The sequence below is a fragment of the Westerdykella ornata genome (genome assembly GCF_010094085.1).
Source record: "Westerdykella ornata strain CBS 379.55 unplaced genomic scaffold EI97scaffold_14, whole genome shotgun sequence".
Taxonomy (NCBI): Eukaryota; Fungi; Ascomycota; class Dothideomycetes; order Pleosporales; family Sporormiaceae; genus Westerdykella; species Westerdykella ornata.
In genome coordinates this window covers 61,747-78,829 of record NW_022986864.1, presented here as the reverse complement: position 1 = coordinate 78,829, position 17,083 = coordinate 61,747, and the positions used below count along the sequence as shown (strand labels likewise).

Here is a 17,083-nt window from a genome sequence, read left to right as displayed (position 1 = left end):
GGACTTAACCAGACGGACTTTTTTTCGACAGCGCGACATCCCCTTCTTTACATTCAAAATGAAGAAATCAAAGCTTCTAGGTATGTCTATATGTTCTTCCTAACTTTGTGAGCTGTTCCCGGCTAACTACATACGCAGATTTCGACCCCGAAGCCCTCCTCGATCCCGCACCCAGCTCCAGCGACGACGAGAATTCGGGGTTTGAGAGCGAGGAGGATGGAAATAAGGGGAGGGAGCATTATGCGGAGATGGGGAAGAGTAGGTTGAGGAAGAAGGAGGTGGTGCCGCTGGGGCCGCAGTATTCGGGCTCGAGGGTGTCGAGGGAGGCGGTGGAGGAGGAGGATAGTGATGATCCGTTTGCGAGGGGGGTGATGGGGAGTGGGAGTGATGAGGATGAGGATGAGGAAGGATCGGAGGATGAGGGGGAGGGTGGAGGGGCGAATGGGGTGGCGTTGAATGGGAAGGGTGCAGAGCAGGGGAGTGAGGAGGAGGAGTTTGATATTGAGGATGTGGATTCTGATGAGGAGATGCAGGACGGTGAGGATGACGAATATGGAGAGCATGACGACGAAAGCGAAGGGTCAGACGACGAAGACGAGGAATCTGACGAGGACGATGATGACGAGAAGGGCGAGGACGAGGACGATGACCAGACAGCCAATCTGCGCAAGATGATGAAAGACACCAGCCTAGTCACGGCGAACCTGTCCAAGGCTGCACAAGCGGATGTGGAGAAAGGCAAGGCGATCAAGGCACAAAGGAGGACGTTCGACACTCTTCTCAACTCCCGTATACGACTACAGAAGGCTTTGATATCAACAAACTCCATGGCTGCGGAAGCCCACGCCAATTCGGCTGCTCCGGACGACGCGGTTGAAGCCGCTGAGGCTGCTGCCCTCACCCTTCTGAACAACTTGACGGACCTCCGCTACAGCCTCGAGGAAGCTCGCACCGGCCAGAAGCGCAAGCGCGGAACACCCTTCAGCAACACGACCGCATCATCAGCCATCTGGTCTGCCATCTCTAGCCACGAATCTGCGGTGCGCTCGCATAGACATGCCATCCTGGAGAAATGGTCCAACAAGACGCGCAGCGCCAGCACCCTCACAATGAAACAACCTCGTCTCACATCTGGCGACCAACGAACCCTCACAGACGTGCTGACCGCTCAGATGCAGGATTCTGAGCGTCTCATCGCGCGCACCCAGGTCCCACGTTCATGTGCGCCGCTCCAGTCCTCAGCTAACATTCCCTCCTCCGAAAAGATATACGACGATGCCGACTTCTACGGCCTGATGCTGAAGCAACTCCTCGAAAACCGCAGCTCCGAGATCAACGGCGCTGGCTCATCTGAGTTCGTTGTTCAGGCACCATGGCAGTTGGCACGTGAAGCCAAGACGAAGAAGATCGTGGATACGAAGGCGAGCAAGGGGCGAAAACTGCGGTACACGGTGCATGAGAAGCTTCAGAATTTTATGGCACCGGAGGAGAGAGGGACATGGGGCGAGAGGCAGAGGGATGAATTGTTTGGAGGGTTGTTTGGTAGAAGGGTGGGGTTGGGCGAGGAAGTGGAGAGTGAAGAGGAGAGTGATAAGGAGAGGGATGCGGAGGAAGAGGGATTGAAGTTGTTTAGAAGTTGAAGAAGGAGTAGCGCTGCATGTACTGCCTGTTTTTGGCATTTTCCAAAAGAGAAGTGAAGGGCGTGGAAATGACAACTTTTCCGTTCGAAACGTTTAAAATAGCCCGTCTTATGAGTCAACCTTCCAGTCAAGTTATAACCGCGCACGCTGTCACGCCTCATTCTCAACCTGCACAACACCAACCATCCACCATGGACGGCAAAAGCTGGCAGCGCAGCATTGGCGACCAACACTTCCTCATCTCGACCTCCCGATCCCTGCTCCCAATCTCCTTCGTGCAATCCGCCTTCGCGGACCCCTCAGTCTACTGGGCCGAACCTCTCTCAGACGCTGCAACGAGGAAAATGCTCGACAACTGCTGCACCCTGGGTCTCTACACCCTCCCTTCCCCAACAGACACATCGAACCCAACACCTATCGGCCTCGCCCGCTGGGTCACAGACTACGTCACCTTCGCCTACCTGACCGACGTCTTCATCCTGGACGCCTACCGCAACCTGGGGCTGGGCAAGTGGATGGTGCGGTGCTGTCGGGAGTGGGTGTTGGAGGAGATGCCGGAGCTACGCAGGGTCATGCTGCTTACGGGGGATGAGCACTTTGCGAGGTTGTATGGGAGGGAGTTGGGGATGAGGGTGGTGGGGCGGGATGAGGGGAGTGGGTTGTTGGTTTTGGAGGCGAGGAAGGGGGAGGTCAGGAAGGCGGAGGAGGAGGCGGAGAAGGGGAATAATGATTCTACTGTATCGGAAAATTGAAAAGATTGTAGGAGATGTAATGGGAAGGGCGGGTGGTAGATCAGTGAGGGTGGATGTCGGCGTGCAAGACTGAGTGGTGCGGATCGCGGCGGAGGGTTGTGAGGGATGAATGCCGCATTGGGGTTAGCGCGAAATTGCGGAATTGCCAGGGTCCGGACGGCGATGTGCGGGGCAGTTAAAGATAATGAAAAGTTTACGAATGAATCATCGTTTTGTAAAGCATCCCCATAGTTTCTTTGGACCAATCCATTTTCTAGACAGATGTATTCTCAGTCACGAACAAATGGTCCCAAGTCAGCAATGACAAACAACAAGCGGCGCTCGCCACCCGAAGCGTGCTAAACGCGGGAGCAGACACCTCCGAAGACAACCGCCCGAACCCAACATCAAAAGGTTAGGACTAAAAGAAAACATCATGGATCTTGTGGTCTGCTTATTATTAATCGCCATGCCCGCTGCTACCGTTATCTTCCCCGAGCCTTTCTATACCGCAATTGAAACCCCTCCCTGAACCCGGCGTCGCCGACCCCCTCCTCTCTACAATTCGCGTTTGCTATATATTCGGACTATTTTGTTCGCCACACACCGAACGCGCTGACCTCAGTCGCCGGGGATTTACAACGCGCTCCTTACGCGTGAACCTTTGTAGGACTGGCCATGGATGACTACTTCCTGGTGGACAATTCACCGCAGACCGAACCAGAGCAACATCCTACCTCAATGAAACGAAAGCGGTCGTCCGAACTGCTCCTTACGCCGCCGCTCCTGACTCCGCCGATTTCGCACTGCGGCACCGAAAGTGAACGCGTAGTTAGTCGTGCCGTGAACGTCGTGTCGACGGCAGCGACTGCCCTATCGCAAATCTCGATATTATACCAGAGCGACCATGCAGCCAGCGAAGGGCTGGTACGGGCCGTGGAGATCTTAACACGGGTGCAGGAAGACAAGGGGAAGCTCCTCGTCTGCGGTGTTGGCAAGAGTGGACTCGTTGGACAGAAGACTGTGGCTACAATGAAGAGTCTGGGACTGGCATGCTCGTTCTTACATGCTTCCGAGGCACTGCATGGTGATCTGGGAGACCTAAGATCCGTATGTCATTTCCGCGAATTTCCGGATATTCTTAAAGCAGTGGCATGAAGGGAATCGCTAACGTTCATAGAACGACGCCATCCTCTTCATATCCTACTCAGGGAAAACACCCGAACTTCTACACCTCCTCTCACATATCCCCCTGTCGACCCCTCTCCTGGCAATCTCAGGTCACAAACATCCTTCTGAATGCCTTCTCCTGCACAATCGACCCAATGCGATCCTTCTCCCCGCACCCATCCACGAGTCCGAAGAGGAATCTTTCGGCGTGAGCGCACCCACGACTTCCACAACCGTGGCGATATCGGTCGGCGATATGCTGGCTCTCACTCTGGCAGATCAAATATATCAGGACGACACCAAGAACGTGTTTCAGAGAAATCATCCCGGGGGCACCATTGGCGCGAACGCCAGGCGGAAAAGCCTAGCACAATCAGTGGAAGTGCCAGTTGCAAAGCGGACGAGAACGGAGACTACCGCATTGCCGCCCTCACCCCCCAAAAGTGGACTTGGAGCAGAATGAATCCTGCTAGTTGTGTTATCATGCTTTCTTTCTCGACTTCAGCACGTATCTTCAGCGTTCTGGGCGGCATGCTGCGACGGCGTTGGTGCGAATTTGGGGTACTTGTTTTGATCACTTACGGCGCATCTTCAACGGCTGAATTATATACCGCGCACATTCAGCGCCGCAGGGAGCGAGCATTGTAAGCAGGTTAATCAAATAACGACAACAGCATGCAACTGCACATGCGATTTTGCAATCATTTGGCTTCCAGGCAGAAAGGACCAGTGCGACGTCTTCCGATAGCAGCACGGTGAGCGGCAGTTTCCTCAGTTGCGATTGCCCATTTACTATAGTATGACCGTTCCTTCTCCTTTGCGAGCGGTGTCATCTATCTACCTCTGCAGGATTCTCAACCTGTCTTCTACACGCCACGTCGATACCCCCCGGCATCGCTCTCGTTGCCCGTATCTATCGTTTCTGTCGAGTCTGGTCATGCTTTTCGTTCTATACTATCGCTTTCATATGCAGTATCAGGAATCATCACTTGATACCGTTATTTCTCCGTGTACATAAAGGTTTGGTTCTACAATTGTCTCCGAAATGTCCATAGGTATATTGACTCGTCAGCAGGACTCTCCCGAAACCGCTCGCAACTGTCTTATACGACATCACACGGATCCCGTCTCTCCGCCAACGTAGCCAATCGAGCCATTTCTTCTGACGCCCCACAATACCCTCGCAGTAAACGCAATGGTATCGCTCAAGACCATTCTTACCTGGACCACATCGCTATGCCTGGCCTCACTTGTCGCCAGATCCTCCCCTACCTTTGCGCCCTCGACCGCCATAACCGGTTCCTCCGTGGAAGCTAAGTCATGGCATTCAATGGAGCTCACTCCAACGCCTACAGGTAACCCGCCCGAAAGTGATGTAGGGTCAGGAAACATGCCCCAGGCTACCTTCAAGGACACCTTGAGGCGCTCCGAGAGCGATGAGCGATTTCCCTCATCGTGTCCACAAGTCTTGGAACTCTACTGCTATGTCTTCCCGCACGGAATCCTTGGCCTGTTTGCCCATGTCTTGATTATGCTCAGCATAATCCTTCTCGCAGGTGGACGAAGGCCAATATGGCCCTGGCGCATATTGAAAGAGCCTGAATGGAGGGGCATCTTCCCCGTGGCTGGTTTGTCTGCCCAGTTCGCTGGATTCTGGTCTGTATACGCTTGGATTTTTCTCTGGAATTGTAAGGCCAGCCATGGCAAGAAGAGTAGACTCCTGATCTTGGGTCTTCCGACTGTCACTCTACCCTTGCTATGCTTGCTGGTGGTTTTCATCCGGTGGCGAGCAGCCTACCATCAAGTAGTATGGTCACAGGAGAACAACGGTGTCCCAGCCCCAAAGGATCGAAAGCCACTCTACCTCCTTTTCATCCTCGGTTGCCTTGGCATGACCACAATTGTCGGGTTGCAGTGGCTCTTCGAAAACGGCACCTGCCCGGGTCACCTATGGGTCACGAATGGCTTCATCGCAGGCGGTGCATTGGTGGGGTTCCTAGCCGGGCTTGTGTACTGCAGCACGCCATCGGCCCAAGAGCTTTGCCGTAGACTCCAGAGATTCCGCAATTGGCCCTACGGCCTCATCAAGGTCCTATTCATCATCTTTTGGTCTCTGACTGGCGCCTTGATAGGTGCTACGCTTGTCGCCATAGCGGCGGCCGACATCCTCGTGACCATGCGTCGTGGGACGAAGCCCAGATATGCTGGTGTCTTGAACGACATTGAAGCTCCCCCAGCCGCCAAGATTTTCTATTTCATCACGATGATCTGGATGGTCCTGCCGGTTGTGGGGCTTCCGGCAGAGAAGGTTTTCTGGCCTCTTTTTTGGCTCTGGAGGTCCCGGCGGGATTTTGGGGAGAAAGCCAAGAAAGTTTTCCAGGACTGTGGTTCGAGTGTGGTGAGGGGAATGAGATTAGGTTGAGCGTGGCTTGGTGATGGGGTGGGTGATGGTTGTTTGGAGAAGGTGACGGTGGCGGAAGGCGGGATAACTATGTCTCTTATTCAGTTTCCCTCTTGTTCATGGCTGGGCTCGGGAGGCTTGAGCTTTGACGAGGAATAAAAGATCGTGGAAGTTTTGGATTGATTTCAGGTGCTCACGATGGTGTGATGCTCAGACAGAAGAACATGAGAATATTCGGAAAAGGGGGGATGAAGCCATGTTTTGCAGTCTATGTATTATGAATGAAGGCAGTGGTCTGTCTACACTTAGTGTCCCCTGGAAACCCGTTTCTTCGGCTTATCTCTGAGCGATTCCTCTCGCATCTCAAAGTTCATTATGCTCACGATACGCTGACATCTGCTCCGTTCTCCCGCATATGCTCACGCCCTTGTCACCCCCCTACCTTAGATATGGGCTGATTGACGGGAAGAGGGCGATGGCGCCACCGATATACTCCTCCTCCCGTCTCGCTTCCTCAAGGCAGTAGTGCTCGAGTGGCGGTACTTGACATTTGTCTTCCAGGTCATTACAGTCGACACCGTCGAGAGAAGGACTGACAGGACCAGAGAGCTGTGACGCTGACGAATCTACAGGAGTAGCAGTAGAGAAGGATTGGGAGGAACTGTGAGTGGTGCAGCTGGAAATGGTAGTGGCCGTATCCGCATTGTCGTCATTCACGTCCGCATCCCTGTTGAGGTTAAACTTGGCGACGGTGGTCTGGCTGGCGCCCGTGACGGTCACCTCGGTCGGTGCGGATGTGGTGAATGATGCATCGTCTTTGGCGGATGAAGTGGAGCCTTTGCAGTAGGTGCATGGAGGGAGACTGAGTCTGTCGCGGGGGCTGGAGAGATGATCTACTGGTGGTGTTCCCCCGGTATGCGTGGATTCGACGACCCAGTCATCCATGGTGCTGTGAGGGTTATTCCTAGGAGACAGTGTCCCCTTGAGCGTGGAGTTCAGGATCCAAACTTTCGGAGCTGCACCTTCCGTCCCAATACTAAGACTCAGCGCAATCGCCAGTGTCACCGTCCTGGATACGCGAGGAGAAAGTGGTTCCACCCGTCTACGCGAATCGCGCCGCGTTTGTGTGAATCGGCGTGGTAAGTGCAAAGTCTTCCCTCCTAGTTGCTTCGGCAGGATGGGGAAACGTTCGTGGGGTTCGGGACGGCCTAGGGCGGCGGATTTGAAGATGGTGAAGCGGCGGGTTGTGGACGCTGGTTCGCGGCCTGTGTCATCTGCGTTGTTGTCGTTTTCCCGAGAATTTACTCCAAGTATGAGTTTGGTCGCTCTTTTACCCTTCCCAAGAGCTTTGAGGCCGGCGGATGCACATGTCGACCTTAGAGCTTTCAGTTTCTCGACTGGTGAGCGCGTACCGTTCGGGCAGGAAGAGGTCAAATGGACAATCTTCCCCTTGCCGTATCCGACAAGGCCTTTGCACATTCTGAAATGTCGTTTGGTTTTCCCAGGGACAAATCCCGAGTCAGTGAGCGTCTTCTCCAAGTTGACGTTCGTCTCGCATTCATGCGAGGGGCGTGAATACGCTGATTCCGAGTCTCCGCCGCACTCATCATCCACTCTTGCTTCGACGATAGCCTTCTGCAGAGCCTGACATTCAACTTCGTTAATCCCACGGCAGCGTTCCTCATATGCGTCACCCCCTTCGTCACCGGTTTCGGTGTGCTTTTCTTCCAACAGCCTGACGTGAGTTCCAGCTCTCTTGAATAAGCCCGTCCTGCTCATGAGCCTGGGCATTTTCTTCTCGCTTTCCCAGGGTATAACTCTCCCACCCCGTAGAGTCCAACCTATTCCGCCTCTCTCGCCGCGTCCTGAGTGCAGTTTCCTGCGGATGAAGACGAATCGTGGGGAGGTGGAAGTAGGTGCGGAGTATACCGATGAGCAGGACGATGTCGAGCCTTCGGAAGACGGGTTTGAGCTGGGACGAGGGGGCACGCAGACCAGGGCGTGAAACATGTTTGGGAGCATGGTTCGTGTTGGGGATGGATGCCCCTGTGGAAGAAAAATGATAAGACGCTGTTAACGAATGCTGGGATAGTAATGGGAGCGTCAGTTGATGTGCTGTATGGTGTTTTGTTTCGGTGCAGGTGGGTTGCAGAGGAGGGATTTGCCTCTGATTAAGTATCGTTCTGATGTGGAAAGGGCGATGGGGAGCGGAGGGAGGAACAGTGCTGTTAGTGATAGTGATCGGGCCCTTGGTTGTTCATTCCCAACTAAAGTCTGAAATCAAGACAATACGTTCCGGTAAAGCCATTGATTCCATGGTAAGTTAGAAAGACGGTTTCTGCGCTCTCCTATCGTCAGTGTTATGCGTAGAGCACGTGAGAGGTCTGAATTATCGCCCAGATGACATTGTGAGGTGCCGTCCTTGTTTGCACGGGTGGACATGAATAAGTAAGTTCAATGCAACAACACATGCCCGGGAAAAGTGAGAGTGTTGATCTCAAGCATCGTCAGAACAGTCGTTGAGATACACTAACCTAGCGTCTTGGCCATTCACTTTTCCGCACCTGTGCCACATGTTCGCAGTTCCAGGACAGCGGCGCTATTCACGGCCTATAGTCGGAACGTTAAAGGGCCGTCTCAATGCTTGTTTGCCCGCAACGAAGCGCATTCGTCGTCTCAGTAAATGAATGGACATGTTGATTTTCGTCTTGGGTCCACAGACAGCTGGCAGTCGTACCGATCGGGATGAGCTGAACAGCCGCACCTTCCGTCATACTCCCCGAGGACGCCATGCCCGCGACCGTCAATACGTTTTCTAGCCATGGTTTCTGTTGATTGAGACGCGTAAACGGTCCTTATCTTGGCTTTCTTTCCTCGATCTGCATAGGTCTGACGTGCACGATGGCGTATTGCACTCTCATGCCATGCGGGGGAACGACGTATTCTCCAACCCCGCTCCGGTGTATAAACATAAAATGCCCATCGAACTCTCTCGGTGTGCAGAGTAAACTCTATCTGACCTTCTCCCGCAATGTTTTTTCAACGGGTTCTTGCCCTTCTCTCATTCGCAGGGGCATTTGCCGTTGCTCTCAGTTCTGCGGTTTCGGATCCAGTCCCCGGCCTCAAGGAGCTGCTTTCGCCAGATGCCGAGCTATACATTGCGGGATCTCCAGAATACGAGATTGTATTCATGCGTTGGAGTGCGGCTGTTAGGCCAGAGTTCGATGTCATTGTCACGGTGAAAACAGAGAGCGATGTTCAGAAAACAGTATGTCAACGTCCATCCACTGAGACCATCGCTTACTGGGACAGATTCAATATGCAAATGAACAAGGGAAACCGTTCCTTGCCATATCGGGCGGCCATGGGACCTCGGTGAACCTCGGAAAAGTCCGCAATGGCATTGGCATTCTGATGACAGGAATGAACCACGTCCAGATTGTGGATGATGGTCAGGCAGCTGTGGTGGGAGGAGGCATCTCGACGGGGCAGCTAACGCACATATTGTGGGAGAATGGGAAACAGACGGGTAAGCCTATCCTGCTCCTTTATTCTAACTCCCTCTGACAACCTCGCAGTAACGCCAGGTTGTGACTGCGTTGGATTCGTCTCACCGCTTATCGGCGGCGGACATGGCTGGCTTCAAGGACAGTACGGCCTTGCGACGGATCAGCTCATATCTGCTCGGATGGTGCTTGCAAATGGTACGGCTATTACAGTCTCCGAGGAAAGCTATCCAGACCTTTTCTGGGGAATTCGCGGTGCAGGCCACAACTTCGGAATATACACCGAGCTCAAGATCAAGATCTATGATCGGAGTCCGACCACCGATCTCTGGACCGTGATGACTTTGACCTATACGCAGGAGAAGCTGGAAGACGTGTTCGCCATTGGGAATGAATGGCTGGAGAGCTCCGATCCCGACGTGCGATTGACCCAGTACGGTCTCTTCTATTTCAACCCCAGCCTTGATGCAAACAATGTGAGCGGAGCCCCAGGTCTGAAAGGAAGTCTTGCTAACGCACTTTTCGACAGCCGGTTTTCAACTTCTACATCTACTGGCAAGGAAGTGATATCCCCAGCGAGTATTCAGACCCGCTTCAGGCCCTTGGACCTTCAGCCGTCACTGTGAATACTACGGAGCTGGGCGATGTAAATGCGCATCTTGGAGCAAAATATGGCGGGGCTGCTTGTGCCAGAGGTTACTCTCGAGTGATATATGCTATATCTCAGCAATCGTGGTCCTTGGAGAATATGCGGGAGACCCTGAATATTTTCGGCAAACTCCCAGAGGAATTCCGAAATTCGGTCGTTCTCTTGGAAGGGTATGCGTTGAACGGCGTACTGGCCAAACCAGAGGAGAGCACGGCGTATCCGGACAGGCAAGGCCGAATCTTGATCGGTCCACTACTGACGTACGCGAACAATGCAAGCTTGGACGCTACGGCATTCGACTTCGGAAGTCGAATGCGGTCTGCGCTGGTGGATGGTACTGGGCAGCCGTTGTCGGCATACGTGAATTACGCTCATGGCGATGAAAGTGTGGAGGAGATCTATGGACATGAGACTTGGCGGTTGGAGAGGTTGCGGAGTCTGAAGCAAGAGTATGATCCCGATAACAAATTCGGCTTCTTTGCGCCGATCAGGTAGGGGAGAATCTTTACGGATCCGGCAATGGAATTTTCTCGTGGGATGAGAGGCAGGCACGTCAACTCGATTCAAGATTGGAAAAGCCATAAGAACACAAACAGAGACTTGGGAGGAATCAGGGTTTGCAGGACTATTTTGCAGATTTTTACGCTAGTTGCATCTCCTTATCTCCTTTGTATATTGTGTTTGCAATTGGTGCCTAAAAGGCTACACAAGTTTATCTACGTTTTCTTCTTCTTCTGCAGTATAGGCTACTGTACCTTGGATAGCAGAGTTCGAGTCCGTAGACCGAATACAATACTGAAACCAAAAAGGAGAAGCAGTGTGCAATGCTATTTTTCTATTTACGCCCTCTTGTCCGTCTACGCATGCACTTCCATATCCGTCAGCATATCCGTTTGCACCGCATTACACAGTAGTTACATGGGAGATATTTGTTCCCTTCACGCGCATAGCTTATCCGGTCAGATGCCAGTATCAGCAAGACGGAAAGGACGTTTTCCACATCAATGGATTCTTTATTTCATTGTCATCCGGGAACACATCACTGAAGATTGGTCATTTGCTGCATCGTTGAATAGACTTGGAACCAGCGGAGCGACTTTCTCGGGTCTAGAGTCTTACTGTGTGCATAGGAGGGACCCTCAATATGGCATAGTAGTGCTCAGCCCCATCAGGGGCAGCGATCCCAAAGAAAATGTACAGACGACCAATCATCGATCTGATCGCCTTCAGAAGAGGCGAAGCATTGATCGTTGACAGCCCAGAAGGATATAGGGTACTTGGCAGGGTCTCATCCCAATATCGAGCCACTGTATCCCCACACTTTGGTGTAACACCCTTCCCAATCGCATCAGGAGGTGATTATTGAAGAAGAAGAATCGAGTCAATTAACGTATTATTTTCCAGAAAAACGTGTGAATGGCCGGCAAATTCGGGACTGGTACGGAAGCGAGACGGGTAAGGCTTTGAATGGCTATGCTAAGGACCGGGATATTTACGAGTGCGCCTGACTCGAGGCGTCTCGCGCATATTAAATTATCTTGTCGCCTCCACGGTTTCGCAATCCTGCCTACGGAGCATCTTGCCATGTGTTACCGGCATTGAAGGGTCTAGATTAATAAAACGCATGTCATGCCACGACGAAGTAGTACCGAGCAAAAGTCTTATTTGGGGCACATTGGCGGTGGTCGGATGCGGCCCGGAACCGACGTTTTGGCAAGGTTAACATGCGGTCGGTGGAATCATGGGGGCCGTGTTGCAGGATCGCCACTACTGCTTGCTGATCACGAAATCTATTCTGTGCGTGGGCGCTATCGATGGGTGTTTAGGCGGGATCTATAGGCTACATGGGTTAGGACGTTGGATGAGCTGCATGAAGAAATTCTGTATATAAGTGGGAGAGCTTCTCCCGCCACTGAGATGCTCACCCCCTCCGCCTCCTACCTCTCGTTCCTACATTGCTGCTAAGCCGTCGTGGTCGCAGCGCTCGCAATGCAGTTCCTCGCTCGTTTGGCCGCTCTCGCGGTAGCTGCGGCCCCCTTCCTCGCCCAGGGCGCGCCCTTCAAACAATCCGAAGTCGTCAAGGGGAAATATATCATCCAGCTCAAGCCGGATGTCGACATTGCAACTCTGGCCGAGCACCACAACAAGGTCCGCGAGATCCACAGACGGAACGCCCTGGCGAGACGGGACCTCGCGGCTGTGGAGCTCAAGGGCGTGGAGAAGGAGTTCGGCTTTGGCGATTTCCATGGCTATTCGGGAGGGTTTGACGAGGCGACTATTGAGGAGTTGAGGAAACTTCCTGAGGTGCGTATTTTTAGTTGTCGTCGATGTTGGCGTTGTATAAGCTGGAAAATGGAGATTATCCAGCCGCGTTGCGTTTCCAAAGCGATTTGAAGCTAGGAACGAACACCATTGTTAGACAATGGAACATGAGGGTGCACAAAACCGGCTTCGCCGGATAAGACGGGTCACGGGCTGTCAGAATTGATTATCGCTTGTCCATTGTTGCAGTAAGCTAACCTGAGTGGCAGGTCTTGAACATCGAGGAGGATACAATCATGACCACCCTAGAAATCAAGACCCAGGCGAACTCCCCATGGGGCCTCGCCAGTATCTCCTCCAAGTCCGGCACGGGCACCGATTACCTGTACGACGAGACTGCGGGAGCGGGAACGTATGTCTATGTCGTTGATACAGGCGTCTGGACTACGCATCAGGAGTTCGGAGGCCGCGTCGAGTGGGGATTCAACGCCGTGAACGACGTAAACACCGATAATGCCGGTCACGGAACGTACATATCCCCGTCTATTTCTCCCCACCAATAACCACAGTCTAACGAACTCGCAGCCACGTCGCCGGCATCGTCGGTGGTGCCACGTTCGGCGTCGCAAAGCGAGCCACCATCGTCGCCGTCAAGATCTTCGAAGGCAACAGCGGCACCACGTCGACTGTGATCAAGGGCTTCGAGTGGGCCGTCAACGACATCGTCGCTAAGAACCGCACTTCCATCGCCGTCATCAACATGTCTCTCGGCGGCGCCGGATCCACCACCTGGGACAACGCAATCACCGCTGCGTGGAACCAGGGCGTCTTGGCCGTTGTTGCCGCCGGTAACGAGAATCAACCCGCGAGCAGCAGGTCCCCTGCCAGGAGTCCCGAGGCCATCTGCGTCGGCAACGTGCAGCAGGACCTCAAGAGATACGGAGGCAGCACGGGTTCCAACTACGGTCCCGCCGTGGACATTTTCGCCGCCGGAACGGGAATCATTAGCGCGTACAGAGGCAGTGATAACGCGACCTGGACGTTGACGGGCACGTCGATGGCGGCACCGCATGTTGCTGGCCTGGTCAGCTATCTCCGTGGATTGGAGGGACCCATGACCGGAGAGGCCGTTAAGGCGAGGTTGTACGAATTGGCGGTTGTTGGGAAGGTGACGGACTTGAGGGAGAGCGCAGATAGGTTGGCGTTCAACGGAGTGGAAGTTCCGGGCGAGTCTTAGATGACATCTTAGAGAGTTATGACCGATGCAGATTACGGCCAAGGAATCTAATATAGTTCAAAATTGAATGGAGAAGTCGAACGAGTTTCTCGACTCGATGTGTTGAGTGCTAGGGCGAAGCGGGTCCCAGTGCGACGCGGGCGTCCCGAGTCCGAGAAAAGTGAATAGGAGGGGGAACGTTCTACACATTATCAGTTCCACTGCATAGCACAGGATCATACCACCTTGCGAGAATATCAATGGCCTCTGCGTACCCCTTAAAGATGCCACGAATTATCGTTCGTACCCTTCTCTGATCTTGACACTCCAACCTGGGCCAGAGGTATTGTGACTTAAAAACGTTCCGAGCAAGGGAAAATATTGACTAAGAGGTGTTTGATGTTGCGAATGCATGAGCCACAGCATGCCAAATCCGATCGACCGTGTACACCGGACAGACTGTGATACCGCAGAATAGAAATCCCGTCTACTGCACGCGCTGAATTTTCCACTTGGGCAGGATATCATGCAGGTGGTTCGTGGGGGAATTTATTGGCGGACAGTTCGCTCCGCAGTACTGTTGGTCGATCCAGACACTGAGAAATGGGAAGTCTTTCACCATATATTCAGGGAACCATGTTTGAATTAGCGCATTCTGTACTGAAAGGAATCGAGTGGGCGATATTCAGAATCATTGAGAAGTTAGAACAGTCCGCTGGTTGAACACCGTCCCTAGCCTAGGGTAGCAAGCTTCGTGGTGGCGTCTTTGTTCCGTGTGCTCCAGTTTGCAAACAAGCCGTGCAACGACGAAACAAGCTTTCGGAACTGCGGCGGCCATGCGGGCGGTATGCCACTATTGGATTGCGTTACAAGAGGGCGCTTTGTGCTTTGGCTGCATGCAATCAATCCTCCATATTATCGCCCGGATCGTCCCAAAGCTGCCACTCCGGGCAGATCCATATGAACGGATAGGGGTTCAGTAGCTCAACGGTGAAGCCGAGTATGTCTTGGTGGAGTTAATTCGGAAATAGTGCTACAGAGCATGTAAGGTCTCCAATGATTACACGCACGGCGCTTCTGCGGGTTGTCGTCAATGAATATAGTATTACATGGTATACATCCGTCTGGTGTTCCAATCCTCTTAATAGCGCCCTACATAGCCCAAAACGACTAAACGGAATTATCCAAGATGGCCATGCCTCACTTTTGAAAAGGCCACTTCACCTCGTTACACTCCCACTCTTTGGTCGAATTCCGTATCCGGTCCAAAACCCACCCACTCGTCCACCCTTCTTCACCTTGCACTTTCGGCGCCTGGACCCCTAACCTGATGGTTTTTCCAAGATGACATTCGCCCTCCCCTCGTTTGCTATATCTCCATTGATGACAGTCTTGCACAGCTTCGCACACCTTTTGGCATGCTTGCCAACTCTCGACCGCCTGTCTGAGATCCTCGTCGATTTGATGCCATTCTTGGATATCCTCCTCGCCAAGACCCTCAAGCAGCGGCCTTACGATTTTCGTGTCATGGCTCAAGTTATCCCAATCATCGCTCCGCTCGAGCAGATGAGACTGCACCAGTGCGGCGAAGGCATCGCGCATAAGATACGGTTCTTTCCACCCGTTCTTGCTTGTCCAGTTCTTCTCGACTTCCCATGCTTCTTCGATAACCCCTCGTGATACATTCTGCCAAGTCACGATAGGAATGCACCAATGCTTCTGTGACCATTCAAACGAGGATGGCTTATCTGAGTACATGGTCGGGAACGCGTTATACAACTCCACATGTGCATCTTCCATTGCTGACCCAAGGGCAACATCGCCGCAACATCCGCGCTCGACCTTTTCTTCCCATGCCGATTCATACCGTTCATCATAGGCTTTTGCGAAGCGCTGCATAGCCGCATTCGAGAGGAGGATTCCCGATCCGGTTTGAACGAATTTCAGACTGCCGACTTGGAGGGGTGCGCCTATGTAGTAGGGTATACGGGAGTCAAGTCGGGCTGTCCATTGTAAGAGATTCGTCCAGCTGACAATTGTGTTTGGCTCGATAAAGAGGTAGAAGCGCATGTGGGGCTTCATTTTATATGCCTCGTAAACCATGGGCAACATCTTCCATTTATCCAGCCTTTTTAGAGATCCCACTTTTGCGTCAGGCTGTTTCCGCAGCTTCTCGTAGTCTTTGAACTCGTCATGCTTGGATTTGCGTGTGTTCGTGACTCTAGTAAGGGCATCGTGTATAGTATAATTTCTAACCATGCCGGCGTGGTCGCTGAATATCGCGAAGTTGGGGACGCAGGATAGAAGGGTATCTAGTTGCGTAGAAAGACTCTCCTGTTTAGTTGTCTTGACGATGACCATGACATCCGACGCGCCAGGAATACTCTTGCAGGTTATAACTGGAATGGAGGTATTCCGATTCGCTTGACTGGTAGCATTGATTGCTGTTGGGTACGGCGGCACCGTCGTCCTTGCAGCAGTCGCATTGGTCTTGTCTTCCTCATCGTGCAGGTATGAAGTCGAGGTTTGCGTCGTCTCGGAGACCGTAGAACTCCGTATCGGTTCGTCGCTGGTTGTACGCGTACTTGTCGATATAGATGAAGATATCGGAGTCCCTTCTATGAGGTCGAGGACGCTAGTTACGATATCCGATGCATCCGCAGCAACAGGCCTTGTAAGGGGCTTCTCAGCGTGCTCAGATGGCGCATGCTTCCCTCCATATCCTGCAACTGGAATTACAGGTTGACCCAGATCTTTTGATGCCGAAAACCAGAAGGAAATAAAGCCGAAAATCGATACAGCGATGAGGACGATCCGCGTTGGCGTCAACATGGGCATCCTGAAGATAGATGCGCGATAGGCTCAAATTGTTGGCAGACACCTAAATGGATCAAGTAATAAAAAATGGTGGAGGGCAGCTATCATCTTGAGGAAAGGCACAAGGCAGCATTCAGGAGGCTGCCTCGCCGCTGTACCGCTCCAATGTATGGTGCTGGCGTGGGAGGTGTGAGGAGAATCTGATCCTCCGCGCTTTGCCGTCATCTTGTCTTGGCGGGGCTTGAACATCAAGATAATGGTTGCGAAATACATTAACTAGCTTTGTACTCCCTAATTCACATTCGTGTGAGTTTAGCTGAAATCATTCAAAATTCCTCCGATATTGGAACGGTAGATGCCATCGCCCTTTCAATGTTTGCAAGAACTAAAACGAGCATAACGCGTTATCACGTGACTGTACCTGAATACATTGCAAGCATGTCCATTGGATGGATAATGTTGAACTGTGAGCATATAATATTTGCTGTTTTTTACGAAAGCGCCTTTTTACAAGTTGTATGTCGCTCCTACACTCTGAATCATGTTTCTTCACACATTTCGTCAAGAAAGATAGATGCACGGGCACGTCCATTCATCATGACAACACCAAATGAGCTTTTACCTAGAAAGTCCCTAACACACTCTTTAGACTACTCCGATGATTTAGGTAGAAAGGTTCTCCGTTAAAGCT

The 17,083-nt window shown here is 52.5% G+C and overlaps 8 protein-coding genes across 8 annotated transcripts; 6 read left to right on the top strand and 2 right to left on the bottom strand.

Annotated features, from left to right (window-relative positions):
• Positions 1–58: 58 nt before the first annotated feature.
• On the top strand, positions 59–1,640 carry EI97DRAFT_450938 (TRAUB-domain-containing protein; the record flags this gene model as incomplete). The annotated part of the gene is made up of 2 exons (XM_033800313.1): positions 59–80; positions 139–1,640. The coding sequence occupies 2 exons, from the start codon at positions 59–61 to the stop codon at positions 1,638–1,640; spliced, it is 1,524 nt and encodes a 507-aa protein (XP_033652875.1).
• EI97DRAFT_434195 (uncharacterized protein) lies at positions 1,618–2,457 on the top strand. The gene has a single exon (XM_033798561.1). It carries the CDS (start codon positions 1,832–1,834, stop codon positions 2,390–2,392), a length of 561 nt encoding a protein of 186 aa, XP_033652874.1. The 5' UTR covers positions 1,618–1,831; the 3' UTR covers positions 2,393–2,457.
• A 386-nt stretch (positions 2,458–2,843) lies between these two features.
• On the top strand, positions 2,844–4,429 carry EI97DRAFT_434193 (sugar isomerase). The gene is made up of 2 exons (XM_033798560.1): positions 2,844–3,481; positions 3,552–4,429. Exons 1-2 carry the CDS (start codon positions 3,050–3,052, stop codon positions 4,002–4,004), a joined length of 885 nt encoding a protein of 294 aa, XP_033652873.1. The 5' UTR covers positions 2,844–3,049; the 3' UTR covers positions 4,005–4,429.
• Positions 4,430–4,435: 6 nt separating this feature from the next.
• Positions 4,436–6,231, top strand: EI97DRAFT_72338 (uncharacterized protein). Its single transcript, XM_033803035.1, has 2 exons — positions 4,436–4,561; positions 4,617–6,231. The coding sequence occupies exon 2, from the start codon at positions 4,737–4,739 to the stop codon at positions 5,961–5,963; it is 1,227 nt and encodes a 408-aa protein (XP_033652872.1). The 5' UTR covers positions 4,436–4,561; positions 4,617–4,736; the 3' UTR covers positions 5,964–6,231.
• Positions 6,232–6,380: 149 nt separating this feature from the next.
• EI97DRAFT_443200 (uncharacterized protein) lies at positions 6,381–7,952 on the bottom strand (the record flags this gene model as incomplete). The annotated part of the gene is made up of 1 exon (XM_033799802.1): positions 6,381–7,952. One exon carries the CDS (start codon positions 7,950–7,952, stop codon positions 6,381–6,383), a length of 1,572 nt encoding a protein of 523 aa, XP_033652871.1.
• A 1,021-nt stretch (positions 7,953–8,973) lies between these two features.
• On the top strand, positions 8,974–10,592 carry EI97DRAFT_475217 (FAD-binding domain-containing protein; the record flags this gene model as incomplete). The annotated part of the gene is made up of 4 exons (XM_033801915.1): positions 8,974–9,210; positions 9,255–9,471; positions 9,521–9,924; positions 9,978–10,592. The coding sequence occupies 4 exons, from the start codon at positions 8,974–8,976 to the stop codon at positions 10,590–10,592; spliced, it is 1,473 nt and encodes a 490-aa protein (XP_033652870.1).
• Positions 10,593–11,675: 1,083 nt separating this feature from the next.
• Positions 11,676–13,837, top strand: EI97DRAFT_434190 (subtilisin-like protease-like protein). Its single transcript, XM_033798559.1, has 3 exons — positions 11,676–12,401; positions 12,629–12,888; positions 12,945–13,837. The coding sequence occupies exons 1-3, from the start codon at positions 12,087–12,089 to the stop codon at positions 13,594–13,596; spliced, it is 1,227 nt and encodes a 408-aa protein (XP_033652869.1). The 5' UTR covers positions 11,676–12,086; the 3' UTR covers positions 13,597–13,837.
• A 789-nt stretch (positions 13,838–14,626) lies between these two features.
• EI97DRAFT_420272 (uncharacterized protein) lies at positions 14,627–16,597 on the bottom strand. Its single transcript, XM_033797024.1, has one exon. The coding sequence runs from the start codon at positions 16,411–16,413 to the stop codon at positions 14,776–14,778; it is 1,638 nt and encodes a 545-aa protein (XP_033652868.1). The 5' UTR covers positions 16,414–16,597; the 3' UTR covers positions 14,627–14,775.
• Positions 16,598–17,083: the final 486 nt, after the last annotated feature.